Source organism: Trachemys scripta, chromosome 1 (genome assembly GCF_013100865.1).
Source record: "Trachemys scripta elegans isolate TJP31775 chromosome 1, CAS_Tse_1.0, whole genome shotgun sequence".
NCBI classification, from domain to species: domain Eukaryota; kingdom Metazoa; phylum Chordata; order Testudines; family Emydidae; genus Trachemys; species Trachemys scripta.
Genome location: NC_048298.1, coordinates 99,074,463 through 99,094,103, shown reverse-complemented (window position 1 = coordinate 99,094,103; position 19,641 = coordinate 99,074,463). Strand labels below are relative to the sequence as shown.

At 39.7% G+C, this 19,641-nt stretch overlaps 1 protein-coding gene across 2 annotated transcripts in view; it reads right to left on the bottom strand.

The window, feature by feature from the left end:
* Positions 1-19,641, bottom strand: part of GNPTAB (N-acetylglucosamine-1-phosphate transferase subunits alpha and beta) — a 68,816-nt gene that overhangs the window by 26,314 nt on the left and 22,861 nt on the right. For both annotated transcript variants that reach the window (XM_034778848.1, XM_034778856.1), the window contains exons 6-12: positions 19,043-19,107; positions 18,607-18,741; positions 10,802-10,963; positions 8,564-8,743; positions 7,499-7,669; positions 5,911-6,034; positions 854-1,057 (exon numbers count right to left, since the gene is read on the bottom strand). In XM_034778848.1, coding sequence (XP_034634739.1) covers positions 854-1,057; positions 5,911-6,034; positions 7,499-7,669; positions 8,564-8,743; positions 10,802-10,963; positions 18,607-18,741; positions 19,043-19,107 — 1,041 coding nt within the window. The remainder of the gene's footprint in view (positions 1-853; positions 1,058-5,910; positions 6,035-7,498; positions 7,670-8,563; positions 8,744-10,801; positions 10,964-18,606; positions 18,742-19,042; positions 19,108-19,641) is intronic.

Here is a 19,641-nt window from a genome sequence, read left to right as displayed (position 1 = left end):
TTTTTTTTCACTTCAAGGTCCCAGAAGCAAAGACAAGGTTTTCATCTCGAGGCCAAAAGACTAAAAACATCAAGACACTTGTTCCCGGCCTTGGATAGACCAAGAGACTACCTACACTTGACCACAGCTCAGAGATACTATGACCATGTCACTCCCCTCTTTGAACCGGTCCATTAGTTTCCTCTGGTCATCAAATTCTAATTTCTTACATGAACGTTTAAGACTCTGCATAGCTTCACACTACCAACATCTCTGTGCTTTCATTTCTTTGTACTGCCTGCACTCCTCCCAAGCCCTTTTTGTATTTTGTTCCCTTTCTCATCTTCACATTCTTTTCCATGCCATCCCTTATACTTGTAATTCCCTCCCTCTCCTAGTGTCCCTGACATTTTCTCTTCCTTCAAATGATTCCTTAAAATATACTGTGAAGCCTTTCAATACTAGTTCAGAGGTAAGCGTCTCTAAATGCCTCACTGAAATTAGGCCTACATATCTGGCTACATGGTGCTTGTGTCTCGGTGTTGAATTTTTCTAATTTAAAACGTAAGCTTCTTGAGAGGCAAAGACCTTGATACTCTGTGTTCTGTACAGCACCAAACTCACTGTCCATACTTAATAAATAACTGCTCAAGAAAAAATAAAATCAGCCCAAAACACACTTTCGAGTTTGAATTGGTTCATGAAACAACCATCCATACACATTTTCCCAAGCTGGTAATACACTCACAGCTCTTTTTCCTCAACTCTGCAATGTGTCTTTAACATGGGACTCCACAAGCAATAACTACAAAACAGTAACATACAGTTCTGAAGAATTCTCACATAAAGACCGTCAATTATGTTCTTTACATACCTTGCCCACAATCACCAGCATCAAATCCACATGAGAGGACATTGCATGCCTGGTCACAGAATTTATCTGCGAGCCAGGAATTGGCACAGCCCTGGTTACAATAAGAGACTCCGCTGATTCCAGCACCAAATTGCCAGGGTGGGCCATTCCCTGCTCCTCCACCTCCACCACCACCAGCAACGTAACGACTACCTCCGCTGTTCCCTAAAGAAGGGTAGGGATGTGGGGGGAAAACATCCATTAAAACCCTTACTTCTGACATGGATTACTCTCTGCTACTAGTTTAAACCTCATTTGTTAAAATTAGTTTGAAAAAAAAGTAGACTCTTACATACGAACAACAAATATTAACATTAGCTGATTGCTAACTCTTCCTCTATAAGCTACTATGAAATCTATCCTATGTTAACCCTATTTTGAATAGGAAACCCCTGGTCTTAAGAAGACCAATTTGGTAAGATTACCAAAATATATTTGTCCAAATTTTAAATAAAGACAAATTTATGGTAAGCAACTGATTTTTGCTACTCCCTTGCTGGTTGCTTGAGATCAGTTGTCACTGTACATCCTACAGGAGCAAAATTATTTAGTAAATATTCTTAAAGTACAGTTCTGTGCTGCAAAGTGGCTTGCTATTGTGGTGTTCCATGTTTTTTGTATCATGGATTTCCAGATACAGTTTCCTCAATTCACAAGTAAGCACTTTTTTTCTTCTTGTAAGTACCAGTACTGCACAAACAGCCTGGGAACTGAGAGTCAAGCTGGACTCTTTCTTTCTCACACATCACTAGCAACATCTTTTGTAGACTATGAAGTATGGGGAATAGAACTCTTTCGCTGGACACTGAGATAGTACTTGTTCTATTGCCCTGCGATGGAAAAGAGTCTGCGTCCTGGCAAAGAATCTCCTCATGAGAGTGGTCCCTGGAGAGGGATTGGGTGTTTGTGGAGGTGGTGGGGACAGCACGTGAGAGAGAGAGAAATTCGATGGAGTAACCATGGTTAGTGATTTCTAGAACCCACCTGTCTATCAAGACAGAACCCCTATTGTGGGCAAAAAGAGAAAGACTCCCCCAAAGATTTGTGGGGTGGAGGGGAAATAGAAGTGGTTGGCGTCAATAAAAGTAAGCAATTGTTGACCGAGGCATCAAAAGTAGCTCCTTTAGCAGGTAAGTGGGAATGGGTGGAGGTCATGGCAGTAAAGGGTCCTGAAAATTGAGGTCTCTGAACATTGTTGCTTGCGCAGAGGCTCAGCTGGGTGCTGGTGGTAGAATGTTTGTGGAGGGGATGGTCTTTGCCTATATATCTGTCTGTAGTTTTTTCTTTTTGGCACCAGGGTGTAAATTCTCAGGGAGCGGAGGGTCAATCTAGAGTCTTTCAGTGAGTGTAGAGACTCATCAGTTTTCTTGCTGAGCAAGTTTGATGCAAACAGTAAATCCTCTCTGGAGAACCCCAAAGAGTGAAGCCAAGACTCACACCTCATAACGACACCAGTGGCTAGCCCTGTAGATGCTGTGTCCGCTACATCCATTGCAGCTTGTAAGGGTGTTTTTGTTACTAGCTTGCCTTCCCTGATGAAGGATTGAAACTGAGCTCTGTCCTTGAGGGGAATTCTGTCCTTAAAGTCTGCCAGCCTAGATCAGTTGTTAAAATCGTATTTTGTTAAAGCCTGATAGTTAGCGATACGGAATTGCAGGCTCATAGAAATGAATACCCTTACTTCCCAAAAGGTCCAACCTCTTTGAGTTCTTGCCAGTTGAAGGGTATTGTGACTTTACTCTTTACATGGCTGCCTGAACCACCAGCAAGTTGGACACTGGTTGCATGAAAAGAAATTCAGCTCCTTTGGCTGGGACAAAATAGTGCCTCTCAGCTCTTTTATGTGTAGAGGTGCAGGAGGATAGGGTATGCCAGGCCACGGTGTCTGGCTCCATGATAACCTCATTTTCCAGGAGCACCACTTTGCTTGGACCTGTTGGTTGCAGAACATCAAGGAGACGGTGTTGGGAATCTTGACTTCCTCCAGTGGGATCTAAAAGTCATCTGCTATCCTCTGCAATAGCTCCTGGTAGTGCTTATGGTTGTTCGGTGAAAATGGAGTGATCAGTTAGTCCGAGACGAGAATGAGATCCCTGGTGGTACTGTGAATCCTGCTCAGTTTTCTCCTACTACTACTCTAACAGATCCAGCAGATGCCATGAGGGAGAGGTGCTGTAGGACTCATGGACAGTTTCTGGGACATTTACCATGCAGGCCCCAGTAGGGCCAATATGAGGGATCAACAGCTTGAGCGGACCCCACAGCATCAGATACCAGCAGTCCCTGGGCAAGTTATATCTGGGAGTAGGGCATCTGGATTTCCTCCACTCCCTGTCAGGACTCATCCCTCTGCAAGGAGATGAAGGACTGGCCAGAGCATTTGACTCATCCAAGTCAGAGACCTGTTCTTGTTCTACTGGTAGGGCTGTCGGTACCGAAGGATGAACACTTTTGCCTGAGGATTGGAGCAGAGAGGGTTCCTATGTTACCAAAATAGTTTCATTCTCTGCTGTGGCAATGTCTCACACAAGAATCAGGCCTGAGAGGAGAGAGGGCTACGGCTAAGAGAGGACAATATCCTCTAGCAAGACTTAAGTGTCCGCACATCCCAATGTTTGGGGCATTCCTGCAGTCGGGAACGATAGTGTCCCGAAATGTTGGGGTGGACTGTCCTCCCAAGGGTGGGCAGGTACCGCCAAAGAGTCAGGTCCAACATTCTGAGATGGAGCTGGAGAATGCCAGTCTTTATGTTTAGGAGTTGGAGCCAACAATGGGACTGACGAATCCTTTTTCTTCTGTGCTATACCCTCCTGCCTGGGGGTCTTAAGTGGTCCTGAGCCTTAGAATCTGTGTGCAAAGGCTCACCCGACCCAGACAAGTCAAGGAGAGGGTCTCCTCCCTTAAGAAGAGATGTGCACGGGGATCTGTCCTTGTATCCATGAGTGCCCTTTACTCTCCTACAAAGCCCTGGCTGATGATTCCTTGTGCTTGGCAGCTCCAGGCTCCACTCCCAAGCTCACACTCACAGGGCTGCTTGTCAGTCAGGGACAATGTTCGGAGGGGGATGGGGGGGTTCCTTAGCCTAGATCAGCGTGAGGTCTTATGGCCTTCTCCGTAAGCCCATGAGCTTCACAAGTTCACAGGGGAAACAAGCGGCAAATGCTGCACTTTGTAGAGAGATGCATCTCACCCAAACAGCAGAGACAGTGTTGGCGGTCATTGCTCAAAGAGAAGGAGCAAGAGACACAATTTTTAAACACTGGTACTCTGGGCATAGTTCCAGACTGAGGGAAGCGATTCCCCTAAAGGGGAAAAATTAAGCTATTCTAACTATACTATATAACACTAACTCTACTAAAGATACTGTAAATAGTTTTTATATATTTACAGGCTTATAAGAAAGAAGCTGGAGAAATCTGTGCACACAGAGGGTTCCAACTCAGGCCATGTAGTGGTAAGAAGGATCAAGAAAGGCATGGGCCTGCACTGCCTTTTACAACCTCACTCTGGAGCACAAGGAAGGCTATTGTGCATGTGTGAGTCAATGGACAATGCTTATTAAGAATCTCCAGACTCAGGAGCATGGCGCTCATGCATACCCACATGGGGAATATACATAGGGACCAGAACTCAAAGAAAAACTCTTAATATTCATAGGAAATAGTCAGAAGAATGAAAAGATGCCATTTTTTTATAGAATAATTTTTTAGAATAAAATTACATTTTAAAACACTAAAACACTGACAGGACTTTTGAGAAACCCTGCAACAAGAGCATCTAGAATTATTTTAAAATATAGAGGGAAAAACATTCATCTGCATTCTAATCCTGTGTATACATTTATGGCCCAAAGCTTAAAAACAAGATTTCCCTTTTAAGAAAATGCACCCAAAGCTCTTGTACTTAATAGTACTCACTTATATAGCAGAGAAGACCAATTCCCTCCATTGCAAGACTTACAAGTGAAATTCTGTACCCTATGTTTTATGCAGGAAGTCAGACTAGATGATCATAGTGGTCCTTTCTAGCCTTATATAAATCTATGAAAAACATAAAATCACCCTCATAAAACTAAATATCTGACAGAAAGAGAAGTGGAAGGGGAAATAATGTTCTTCAGTGTTCACATCTGGAGAAAGTTAGGATGTTTAAATGTGGGGAAATGGATGTCAAGATAGAGCATGTTCTAGTTAGACCCTCAAGGTTCACCATGTCAAGACATGACCATCTGCTAGCTTCACTCTGGACAGTAAGTATCCACAATATGGATGTGGGTTGAACACAAAAATTCATCAGAACCACGCTTGAGGAGGTGGTCTAGAATCTAGCCAGAGCATGCTCTGGAACAGGTTTTTAAAACATCAGGAGAAATTTGATAGAGAAGTGAGTGTGGATAATCTCCTTAGCAAAGGGAATGAATGACAGAGCATTTAAAATTTTAAAAATTACTAATCTCACAAAGTAAACTTTGTATTAAATACTCTGGCAAACCATTCATACCTAAAGTCCAATTTTAATTTAAAACCCAACTATATAATACTGAATCCGTGATATTAGAGAGAATACAAAGCTGTCAAAAGTATGTAAAATGCCATTATTAATCCTCAATCTTCCCTTAGTATGATTCTGGTCAGAAGAATGATTCTGAAATTGATATCTAGTTACTGCTATACCTCTTTTCCCAATATATCTTCTGAGTGATGTGTGCTTTGTTCATGAGTAAAACCAACATTTTACTACCATCAGAGCTGCAGAGCTAATAGACATTAAGGCTCAAAAAACCCTCCATCTCATCTAGTTAGATCCAATACACAGAGCAAGATTTCCCTGTGTACTGCTCAATACTGTAATTTGCAGCATCAGTTATTTCCCACATAATGAAATTTATCTTTATATCTGTAAGAAAGACCAATTTATTTTCTATTACAGGGGAATTGTTCATATACACAGGATAATCCACCAGCAACAGAATTTTTGTAAGAAAATAGGTCAATTAATTAGTTTCTAAATTCTCTTACCAATGCAATCCCCTCCATCCCAATCACATGCTGAATTATTACAGGCCTTATCGCAGTAACCATCTTTAATCCATGAGCCAGGACATCCTTCAGCACAGTTTGGCACGGGCCAAGTCAAGTAAACCTAGAAGAAATAATATTACAATCTGTTTTTCGGTCAAATAAGCAGACTTAACAGTTATCTACGCATAGTGCTTTACATGTTCAAAGACTCTCGGCCCTGGATTCATCCCCACAGGCAATATTTATATAAAGGTTAAACAGTGTTTAGAAGATAAAAAAGAAGTCTAAAATAACTGACTTCAGTTCATTTGTCAGCTGACCCAAAAGTTTCCAGGTGCTGCCTATTAGTCATGCATGTGACAAACAGATGTAGAACATACATTAAGCATTTGATAATCTAGGAGTTAAATGTTTCCAAGAATTTCTGACATGACACAATGTAGAACAAAACATGTTTAGTTTACAAAGCATTAAAAATGAAGCACTTTTTTTTCAGACCTTCCCACTCCCACATCTAAACCCAGTTGTAACAACTACTGATCAGATTTCATGAAAGAAAACTTCATTTGACTCCACGTCATCATGAGACTTGATAAAACAGTAATAAAATGAAGAATTGTATGACAGCTCTCATTAGAGGACTCAGCTGAATATGTGACTATTTACCTATATTAAAACTTACTGAAGCAGTTGGATTTTTCTGCTAGTCAACAGCAATAGTTTTTAATCACCCCAAACTCCTGTAATTCCCACTATGCCTTGATGCCTTCTTACTAACCACAAAATATGCCATGGTTTATGATTTTATGGTGGTGTGAGGCCCATCCACACCAGACTTTGAGAAAGCACTCCTACTGGTGCAACACTACCATTGGTACAATGGTGGGAGCACTAGCAAAGGCAGGATTTAAATAGCCATCAGTGTTTTTTAACCTCAATCTCATAAAGACCTGCTCTGACAAGGATTAGATAATACAATGGAAAAAATCTCATGTGCCCTCTTTACAGTAACACTTTGACTATTGCTATTCGCTGCAATGATAGTGTAAGGGCTTGACCACACGGACACTTAGTGCACGACAAGCCATGGTGTGAATATACAGTTTACTAGCCTACCACACATACCCTGCAACCGCACTAAAAAGTTCCACAGTGCACTCTGACCTATTGCTGTTTCAAGCAGTAGGTCAAAGTGCACTACGGAACTTTTAGTGCATGGTGGCAGGATCCACATAGCCAGTTAGTGCGCAGCAAGCTAGTGAGCTGTACAGTCACCCCCTGGTTTGCCATGCACTGTGCCTCCGTGAGGTAAAGATATGACGTCCGATAGCTGAGGGAGTGCACTCAGAGACCCAAAATGGGACAAAGGTGCCGCTAGCACTGTAAGCGTGACACCTATATTATACAAGCATTCAAAGGTATGGAAAACACTTTATTTTCAAATCCCTGCTACCAAATGTCTAATTTTTAAGAATATTTTTAGTCCTCCTTTCCTTTCATATTATAATTTCTTCAATTTATATCACATTAGTGCAGAAAAAGTTTCTGAACTATTTCTGATTACGCTTGTTGCATGGTGACTTACCTTCTGACCCTTAGAGTGACTGTAAAAATCATCAGGCCATACATCCTTCCCAAACATAACATCATCATTTAGGTAAATGAACTTCTGGGAAAGGCCAGCAATACGATGAATGTGACTTTCAATGGCTGGGGAACTAAAGGTAGGCAAGTGACTCAAATTCTGAAATATGTCCTGTCCCCCCCAAAAAATAAGATAAAATAAATTACTTAGTTTACATCTGTGTTAAAAAAACACCTATCAGGTACATCAGACAGTGCTTTTTATCTATTCAATGTAAAATGAATGTAGACAAGAAAAGTAAAGAGATGGGAGAAAGAGACACAAGGATAGAGGAAATAAATAGGGAGACGGTAGAGAAGTAGTAAATTTACCACCATCTCTCCATATAGCTAACGAACATACAAATTTCAAGCTTAAACTGTCTTTTTTTGCTCTATCATAACTGGCAGACCAGCATTATTTGTACCTGATCCAAAGCCAACTGAAGCCAATGGAAAGACTCCCATATTGCTCAGAGTTTGAGCATGCCGAAATACCAAATACTCCAGAATTATTTAACTAAAAGCCAGTGATTTTTCTGTTGCTGTTTAATTGTTTAGTAGAGTTGAAGGAATTTTTTTAAGCCAGTTTTAAAAGACACAACTAATATAGCTTTTCAGCTATTTATTATTTCCAGTAACAATAATTCTAGTCTATCCTGTCTTAATACAAGTTTATTGGCTTTCCACTGGCTCTAAGAAATTCTTTATGGATTAAGATTCGAACAGCATTTACTTTCCCTCAATTTTTTTATAAACAGACTTCATAAGGGTATTAGAGACAGACACAATTTAGCTGAAGCCTCTGGCTCTTTGAAAACAAAGAGTAAGTTGAAGGTTTGATATACCTTCAGTTGTCTTGTGAAGCAACAAAGTGAAATATAAAATGTAATATGTTTTAATAAAACGGGGGGTAAGGTGGGGAGGAATTAACATGGTTCCTTCTACCTTTGCAATAAAAGGCAAACTTTACTTAGAGAAAAAGGTGCTTCTTAAAATCACTATGGAATCCTTTAGAGAGTTTTACCTGATGTGTTACTATAGTTATCCGAGGGTTATCCAGATTAAGCCAGGATGGAATCTGCCCATTAGTGATGATGAAAATGTGTCTAACCCAAGGGGCATGCCTCTCTATTGATCGGAGGGAATATCTCAGCTCTTCATTATCTTCAAAACGGCTGGCTGAAATATCTTCATCCTGTTTAGACTATGAAAAGAATTAGACCTATATTTAGACTTAATTAGAGAGTTACGACCCCATTCCTACAAAGGTTTATGCACGTGCTTAAATGAGGCACTGCACGTAGTCTCAGTGAAGTCAGTGGGATAACTTACAGTGAGAAGGTTAAGCACATGCGTGCGTCAGTGTGATACAGGACAAGGGCCTTGGCTCGTAAACGGTAAGTATAATGAAAAATACCATTATTCCTTTACAAACTGTCTGGTTTCACAAAAATATATTGACATCAGCTGTCTTTATACTGTTGACTACTAGGTATCGCCAGTATGTCAATGGATGATAATGGGGGCAGACAGTTATTTGAGTAATCTGGCTCCACTTTCTTCAAGGTCCCAGAGAGATACTACCCTATCTTCCTGGCTTATGATTAGATATATTATTTTCCTGATCTCACACTCCCTCCTGTGGTGGATTGACTCAAAGCCACATTGTATTTCATTCTTTTATGCTTCATGACATTAATGCATAAAAGGCATTTTTAATAGTTGTGTCTTTTGATTCTATTGTATTGTATACTATTATAAATATTTGTCATCCTAATGATTTGCTTGAATTCCCTTGTGCAATACACATTTTATAAAAACCAACTTTTTAAAAATCCTGAGTTCTTCTATGTTAAAACCTCCCAACAAAAATATTTTATTGAACAGAAGTGGCACACAGGTCTCATCAACCATCAGATAAACTCAAATATTTCAGTATTTTCTTGTTTAAAAGACTACACTCAGACTGAAGCCTCATTTTTAAATTTGTTAGGTAGGTCACATTGTGAAGTCACTATCACAACATATTTAATCCCCCTCAAAAAACAAACCAACTAAAAACCTTTGTTAGAAGACAGTTAACACTCCTTAAGGGAAATCCCCATCTACGTCACTCTTATAAGAAATGTCCAGTTAAGGTATCCCTCTTTAATGTATCTTAATTTGAATGACTACCACTTTCAATGCAGACTCTAACCCCCATAAATAAGTCCTATACATCTCCAACAACACTATATATATACACATCTCATTCTCCTTAATCACACTATAGCTCAAAATCTTAACTCCCACCTCAGCAACACCAATATACATGCCTCAGACATCCACACATCAGCGACTGGAATAATGCATTATTGTTCCGTGAGGAAGTGAAGTCTGAGTTAAGGTTCTGCATTATAGCGAGAAAATATGAACAATTCCCATAAGCCAAGCAAAAGTCAGCAAGCTCACAGAAGTATTCAATTTTAATTATATGATTAAGTTGTTGACTGGTTACAGCATATGACAAGACTTTATAATAAAATATATGCATTTGCTTTGTGTGTGTGTGCGTGTATGTATATTATATACATACACATACATATATTTAGTATTTTACTATAATATAAAAAGGCTTTGAAAGAAAGAAACTGACAAGGTTTTTTTTTTTTTTTTTTTAAATCTTACTTTGAAAATAGAAGTTTCCCCACTTCATTTAATATAATTTTGATAAAAATGGGCTGTCATTTGTTCCACAGCAGAAGACAGTTCTCTTTTACTGAAATCTTCTAGTTAAGTAAAAAGGGCCAAAAAAAAATTTTTTTGAAAACTTTTAGATGAGACTACTAACAGCATGTGTATTATTATAAAAAAAGAAATGCCATGAGGAGCAAACAAAATGTGTTATTTTAACTAAGTCTTTTTCCCATCATGAAAAATAAAGTGCTTATCTGAAAGTCAGTATCTACTGAGACATGACACTTTTGTCAAATTAAAATAATCTGACTAGTTTGCAGACAATTTTATCAAAGTGTGTACAGAAGGTCAAATATTTTTGACTCAGTGGTCCTAAAAGACAATTTGATTAAGCTCCTCTCCCTCCAAACTCTTCTTTCCAGATTTCAAGATTGGAGAGTTATTTTTTTATATGGCAGGAATAGCAGATTCCTAACAATCCTATAATTTTGGAAGAAATTCTTGTTCCTTAACTGTATTTATTTAATCTTACTCCTTGAAACTTCTGACACTATAGTCTTTACATTGGTTGGTGAAATTTACCTACCTGACTGATGGCACTGAGATCCCACAGTAAATAAGCAGGATTAAGTGTCAATTCTTTTCCATCTATAGTCATGTTCTTCTTAGCTTGCTTGCTCAGTTCTTGGAAACCCTTGGGATTATTCAGTTGCAAGAGGGCAACACTGGCTTCGGAATAAAGCTGTAACTATACAAGCAGAGAAACAATCTTTCATTTCTGGCACGTATCCACACAAGAGAGATCTTTTCCTTGCAAGCTCATTCATTTTTTGTTGTTGTATTTCTCTCATGATAGTACTAAGAAAAGACAATCATGAAAACTTATAAAACATCAGCTATACTGTAAAGCAACCTAACAATGAAGGGCACCAACATGGTAAATGAAAACTGACATGCTCAAATACATGGCATGTTTCAAGAAGAACAGAAACCTAATGCTGGTAAACTGAAATTTTCTTTTTTTAAAATAGAACAATACTCATAAAACTTCATTGTGTGCCTGATATTACTGTTTCCAACTAAGTTTCTCTTATTACACTGCAATCCAGCAATCACAAATCCGTGCTTGTGTTAGAAATGCTTCATTATTACATTAAATAATGCATTTTAGTCTCCCCACAATGAAATTCATACTTTCCTGAAACCTCAGTTTAGTTTATCATTAAAGGAACTATACCTTTTTCTAAAGTAACACCTTTCTGGGGACAGAAAGGCGATTCAGCTATGCCTGTAACATGAGATTTTTAGAACGGCTGGAGGATCAACTTATGATCTAGAAATCTGATACAGAAAAGGCTTCAGAGCTAATCCATTGGTGGGTCTCTGAGTCCTCAAACGTGATTGCCAATCTACTGCTAAGGTCATTCGTTACTGGGGAACTGTTTGATCTGTTAGCTGTTTTTATCTCTTGCCACTAGTTACTCTGGCTATCAGATTTCATAATGTGCAGGATGAGAAGGGGCTTACACCAGATGCTATATCTGACAGCAAATGTGGCTTGCAAAGGGCAGGAGACTGGTATGTTTTGCTAAAAGTAAAACCACCCAAGTTAAATGTTATAAGGATTTATTTGTACATTGTAGTGTGCAAGATTCAAACACATTTAAAATGCACAATTGTGTTCCAGTTCTCTAGAAGCCCAGTGTATATATTTAAAAGCTGGACTGAAAATTTAACAGCAGCAAATATGTCATCAGTTCCTCAGTACTATGCAAAAAAAAAATGTTAGCGCTAATAAAAACAGTTGCAGATTAATGCATATATTTTTAGTTGGCTGAGATTTGTAAAAGTAATTTAGTACTTTACGGTAATACTATATCAAGTTAAAAAACAATTGAACCATCCCACCAGATTTTTATGTATCTATTAACTCCCTCGGACTAATTTTTATTTTCTATTAAATCTGACCTTTTCTGCCCCTTTTAAGACAACACTTGTCACAGTGTTAGCACCCCATTCCTTAGCAATCAAACAAGTCCAGCTGTCCTGCCTGTGACATTTTAAAGCTGTTGATGGTTTGACTCATATGCTATTTGATCGCTTTCAATCTGACTTATGAGGTTTGCCATTAGAAAAATCTGATAAATTTCAGACCTTCCAGGGAATCATTTGAACATACTGATGAAAGGGTGGCTTCTATAGTTGTATGGCTGAGGAATAGTTATGGTCTGCACAGCAAGCAATCTCCAAAAATACCGATATGGAAATGCTACAGATTGCAAAGCTGCTATTAGTAGGCATGTGTTTTATTTAGGAATACAACAACGTCATACAATCCCGGAGAATCAGATATCTGGCATATGACATGAACGGCAGAGATTCCCATTCCACCAAAACGATTTTAAAAAATATTTAATTTCTATGTGACTTGACATTACCACCTCTACAAAACAGGGTTGGGTATTAGGAACAGCTTCCTGACTGGATTTGCTACCAATATTTTCCTTTTTTTAATCACTACTATTTTGTGTGCTCTAGCTGCTCCACATGTGATAATCCAAATGAGGTGACAAACAGTGGAGAGAAACAGGGTGGGAAGGGATGAGGAATACAGCTAAAAATGATAAGGCAGCAGCTCAGTTTGGACATGTGCCCATCTAGGGTAGCTTAAGATTTTTCTCTTAAATGTAGAGATTCTGAAAAGCTTTTGAATAAAAGACAAAACACCGCTGAAAAAAAGTAGTGTGTATTTATATACCTACATAGTATATATGACAAAACAATCTCTTGAAAACAAGGTAGCAGAGATGGGTTTTCTAACGAAGCAAAACACCAGCCAGAGTTTTAAAGTCTGGCCAAAAATCCTTCCCACTCTCCATCACTCAATTCAGTCTCTTTACTCTCCTGTCCATTTGATTAGTTCCTACGTCACCATAGTCTGTTCTAGGCTAGACAACACCAAGCCCAATATATTTCCTTTTCAAGTCACCTTTAAGAAACCCTGTTGTTGAGTAAAAGCTGCAGACTGAATGATAAAGAGCAGGAGCGCCATCTCGTGGTTAAATACGACAGTTTCAATTGTAAGTGGAAATACAGTACAAACAGTGGACTAAATATTAAAGCACAACTACCTGAACATGTTCAGCGCAGCAAAACTAATATGATCAGTAAGCACATTAACAGCTAACAGCGGACCAATAAACTTCAAGCGCATTACATTACTAATACTGTAAAAATATACATTTCATAGATAATTATCTATGTGCTTTCACCCTGCAAATTCACATCCTATATTAATATTCTTTATAACTTCACAGCATTTTATGAACATTAATCCTCACAAAGTGGCTGTGAGATATGTAAACAACCATTATCCTCATTTGACAGATGGGGAAACCGACAAGGAATTTAAGCAAACTGCCTGACGCCACACAGTGGAGATATCCTATCTCCTAGAACTGGAAGGGACCTTGAAAGGTCATTGAGTCCAGCCCCCTGCCTTCACTAGCAGGACCAAGTACTGATTTTGTCCCAGATCCCTCAGTGGCCCCCTCAAGGATTGAACTCACAACCCTGGGTTTACCAGGCCAATGCTCAAACCACTGAGCTATCCCTCTCCTGCATCGATAGCAGAGCCAGGACAGAACTCATTAAGCTCCTGGCTCCTAATCATACTCAGTCCTGTAACCTACATTGTCTTTCAAGCTTATTTGATTATAGACATATTTCTACAGGGTTTTTTATTTATTTAATTTCAAGATCATAGGATGTCAGGGTTGGTAGGGACCTCAGGAGGTCATCTAGTCCAACCCCCTGCTCAAAGCAGGATCAATCCCCAGACTGATTTTTGCCCCAGATCCCTAAATGGCCCCCTGTCCCTTACTCAATCACTGCTTTGTAAACATCACTTTTTCTCAACTCCAGTTTGAGCTCACCTATTACAAGCCATTCAGAAAACTTGTAACAGCCCTCAAGGAAAGACTTTTACAGTCTAGATGGTAGAACTACTATTTTTATAGGTCTTTGGATCCAGAAATGTGTTTACTCAAGAGAAGAACAGATTCTATTAGATTAGAGTCATTAGCATTGGATGTAAATTTATTACCAGCTTCACTTTTTGGTTTCTAATCCCCCTCCCATCTTTCTTTCCCCATATATAGCCACCTTTGCTAATGGAAGTGATTTCAAAATTTGTTTACAGTCCCTTACTTGCAGCACTGCATTGGAAAATAACCACTGCAGGGGAGTGACTGGGAAACTGCATGAGGGTTAGAAGGGCCAGGGAACCAAAATTCTGTGACAATTAATGTACATTTAACTTCTTCCATCAGAGTATCTCAAAGCATTTTACAAATTATATAAATAAAGTTAATATAGCAGAATTGTTTCAAATTTAAATACACACTGTAAAAGGTCCTGCTTCACTGTTTGTAGTATGAACCTGTCATCTCTCATCTTGGACTACAAGCTCTTTGAGGCAAGGAGCATCTTTTTGTTTTCTATATACGTGCAGTGCCTAGTACAATGGGGCCCAGTCCTTCACTGGGACTACTAGGCACTACCACAATACAAATAAGGGTATGTCTAAACTACAAAACTAAATCAGCTTGTGCCAGGAGGCTCCGGGTTCCTGGCAGGCTGCTCCCCATCCCCACCCCGCAAGGTGCGGAAGAAGCCCCCCGGAGTTTCTCCCCTACACATTCGCTACCAAGAGAAGGGGGAAGCCGCCCAGGGCTTCTCCCCCTCCCCCCTTTCGCCACCAGGAGTGGGGAGAAGTCGCCCAGGGCTTCTTGGCCCACATTCGCCAGGTGCAGGGGGAAGCTGGGCAGCCTTGTCAATTTCATGGCTCACTGACCTGTGAAATTGACATGGCTGCCCTGCTCCTGGCAGGGAGCAGGCAGGGGGCCCCTTGGCTTCTCGCCCCGGCTCCCAGCTGGGATCAGGATCCAAAAGCTGCCCTGAGCTTCTCGCTCCGGCTCCCAAGCTGGGATCAGGGTCCAAAGCTGCCCTGGCTTCTCACCCCAGTTCCCAGCTGGGATCGGGATCCAGCCACCCAGCTCTCCCAAGGAGTGGTGGTAGGAGGTGGTTAGATATATAAGAAAACTGTGTGACATTAGGTATGTATCCTGTTAGCTCCATTATATATCAACCATCCCCCTCATCCCTGTTCCTCTTACCAGGAGCCCTGGAGGCCCAACCTGTCCACTCCCACCCTTTGCTACTTCCTATTCCATACAGTAATTCCTTCTTCCATTATGTCCACCCCACACCAGACATTTAGGATTTTTAGGATTGTGTGAGAAAGGAAAAAAAAAAAAAGGGGGGGGGGGGGAGAGAGCTAATCAGAAGACTGCATTTTAGTCACAGTTCAAAATGTGGGGGCAGGACTCCTGGGAAGGAAAGAAGAAAGGGTCCTCATGTCCAGTCCTCTCCCGGTAGTCTGTGCCATCTCTTGCCATGATTGCGCTCTCATTTTTGCTATGTCCAAAATCAATAATTTAGCCTCACCACACCTGAAGGAAGCATGGCCCTATTTTACAGATGGGTAAACTGAGGCACAGACTGTGCAACCTGCGCATGGTCACACAAAGAGTAAGTGGCAGAATCAGTAATAGAACCATAGTCCTGAATCCTAGTTTAGTGTTCTAATCACTACAAAATCTTCCAAATGCAAAGAGAAAAGAAGTCTAGCCAGGACCTCACATTAACAATGCGAGTCTTCCATAAGAGCATGGCCATACTGGGTCAGATCAAAGGTCCACTCAGCCCAGTATCCTGTCTGCTGACAGTGGCCAATGGCAGGTGCCCCAGAGGGAGTGAACCTAACAGGTAGTGATCAAGTGATCTCTCTCCTGCCATCCATCTCCACTCTCTGGCAAACAGAGGCTATGGACACCATTCTTTACCCATCGTTGCTAATAGCCATTAATGGGCTTAACCTCCATGAATCTATCTAGTTCTCTTTTAAACCCTGTTCTAGTCCTAGCCTTCACAACCTGCTCAGGCAAGGAGTTCCACAGGTTGACTCTGCGCTGTGTGAAGAAGAACTTCCTTTTATTTGTTTTAAACCTGCTGCCCATTAATTTCATTTGGTGGCCCCTAGTTCTTCTATTATGGGAACAAGTAAATAACTTTTCCTTATTCACTTTCTCCACACCACTCATGATTTTATATACCTCTATCATATCCTCCCTTAGTCTCCTCTTTTCCAACCTGAAAAGTCCTAGCCTCTTTAATCTCTCCTCATATGGGACCCGTTCCAAACCCCTAATCATTTTAGTTGCCCTTCTTTGAACCTTTTCTAATGCCAGTATATCTTTTTTGAGATGAGGAGACCACATCCGTGTTCAAGATGTGGGGGTACCATGGATTTATATAAGGGCAATAAGATATTCTCCGTCTTATTCTCTATCACTTTTTTAATGATTTCTAACATCCTGTTTACTTTTTTGACTGCCGCTGCACACTGCGGGGACATCTTCAGAGAACTATCCACAGTGACTCCAAGATCTCTTTCCTGATTAGTTGTAGCTAACTTAGGCCCCATCATATTGTACGTATAGTTGGGGTTATTTTTTCCAATGTGCATTACTTTACATTTATCCACATTAAATTTCATTTGCCATTTTGTTGCCCAATCACTTAGTTTTGTGAGATCTTTTTGATGTTCTTCACAGTTTGCTTTGGTCTTAACTATCTTGAGCAGTTTAGTATCATCTGCAAACTTTGCCACCTCGCTGTTTACCCCTTTCTCCAGATCATTTATCAATAAGTTGAATAGGATTGGTCCTAGGACTGACCCTTGGGGAACACCACTAGTTACCCCTCTCCATTCTGAAAATTTACCATTTATTCCTATCCTTTGTTCACTGTCTTTTAACCAGTTCTCAATCCATGAAAGGATCTTCCCTTTTATCCCATGACAATTTAATTTACATAAGAGCCTTTGGTGAGGAACCTTGCCAAAGGTTTTCTGGAAATCTAAGTACACTATATCCACTGGATCCCCCTTGTCCACATGTTTGTTGACCCCTTCAAAGAACTCTAATAGATTAGTAAGACATGATTTCCCTGTACAGAAACCATGTTGACTTTTGCCCAACAATTTATGTTCTTCTATGTGTCTGACAATTTTATTCTTTACTATTGTTTCAACTAATTTGCCCAGTACTGACGTTAGACTTACCGGTCTGTAATTGCTGGGATCACCTCTAGAGCCCTTTTTAAATATTGGTGTTACATTAGCTATCTTCCAGTCATTGGGTACAGAAGCTGATTTAAAGGACAGGTTACAAACCACTGTTAATAGTTCCGCAATTTCACATTTGAGTTCTTTCAGAACTCTTTGGTGAATGCCATCTGGTCCCGGTGACTTGTTACTGTTAAGTTTATCAATTAATTCCAAAACCTCCTCTAATAACATTTCAATCTGTGACAATTCCTCAGATTTGTCACCTACAAAGGCGGCTCAGGTTTGGGAATCTCCCTAACATCCTCAGCCGTGAAGACTGAAGCAAAGAATTCATTTAGTTTCTCTGCAATGACTTTATCATCTTTAAGTGCTCCTTTTTATCTCGATCGTCCAGGGCCCCCACTGGTTGTTTAGCAGGCTTCCTGCTTCTGATGTACTTAAAAAACATTTTGTTATTACCTTTTGAGTTTTTGGCTAGCTGTTCTTCAAACTCCTTTTTGGCTTTTCTTATTACATTTTTACACTTAATTTGGCAGTGTTTATGCTCCTTCCTATTTACCTCACTAGGATTTGACTTCCACTTTTTAAAAGATGCTTTTTTATCTCTCACTGCTTCTTTTACATGGTTGTTAAGCCACGGTGGCTCTTTTTTAGTTTTTTACTGTGTTTTTAATTTGGGGTATACATTTAACTTGGCTTCTATTATGGTGTCTTTGAAAAGTGTCCATGCAGCTTGGGATTTCACTTTAGTCACTGTACCTTTTAATTTCTGTTTAACTAACCTCCTTCCAATCAAATTTAGATAGGCAGGCACCAAGGGACAGTTCTGCCAGAGAGCAGACTGCTGTGAATGTGTCTTGGAGAAACTGACACAGCCAGTACTTCAGTTTTTGAACAACTGAAAGGTAGCAACCTAACCTCCACAGCTTGGACAGCCATTAGAGAGACAACTGTGGAAGATTTGTCTTTTGAAAGCAATTACTTGAGGCACTATCCTGATGTATTTCATGACGCAGGAACACAGATGGAAGAAAATAAACTTAAGGGCAGGGGAGAGAAAGATGATGACTATCAGCAATAGCCATAGTATAAGCTTGAAGGTCATACACTGAAGTTTTGGCATCAGACTGGCCAGATCTCTCTGTAAAAAGAATTCCAAAACAATGTAATCAAAACTACTCTCCCCTGCAGGTTCTTACCAGTTTTATTTTTGAGGCCAAGTTCTCTGGTAGTTTTGCTCTTAGCTGATTTGTCTCTTTGAATGTAGCTGAAAATCCACTAAGGAAAGCCAAATCTTGCATTAACACTAAACCGGGTACTTCTTTGTCTGTGGTCTACAAGAAAAATACAATTTCTAGTTAGTTCTGGTTTTGTTTTTTTAAAATCCATAGTGACTCACTCACGTATCACTTAAATCTTTCTCCAGATTAGAGAGCTAATTTTGACACCTAACCCAACCTCAGAACTAGAATAAGGGTTATTTTAAAAACTCTCTCTCACTACTACACACAAGTGTAGGCAAACAGTGAAAGAAATACTTTTTTAAAATGTATGAAAAGAAAATTAAATTTATACAACATCTGAAAGTTTAATGAACAGATTTAAGTAATTAATTTAACTCTTAAATAAACATACCAAATAACCTCTCCATACTGTCTGTTTGCTGCTTTCTTTTAACATTCCAGAATGGGCATCTTCAGCTGAAATAAATAAATTGTTCCAAAGGTCACCATTTTAGTACATTCTATTAATTAAATTAATCTCTTGCAAATTAAAGCTTAAAATGTTACAAAAAAGAATGTGAATGGGTCACAGAGCCACAAGTTGTCTGCATTACTAATGAATTATTGGTTAGGTGGTGACAACTTGCTTGACACTATACATTAAGATAAATGAAGAAGTTGTACCTACTCTGAGAATCTTTTATATAAATGCTAAATACCTAGACACTGTTCGTTCTAAGGTAAAGAATATTAATTTCTGGCAAGTATATAATTTCCTGTTGTACAGTATTAGATCTAGTATTTAGTACAAAAAGAACAGGAGTACTTGTGGCACCTTAGAGACTAACAAATTTATTACAGCATAAGCTTTCGTGGGCTACAGCCCACTTCTTCAGATGCATATAGCTGTAGCCCACGAAAGCTTATGCTCTAATAAATTTGTTAGTCTCTAAGGTGCCACAAGTACTCCTGTTCTTTTTGCAGATACAGACTAACACGGCTGCTACTCTG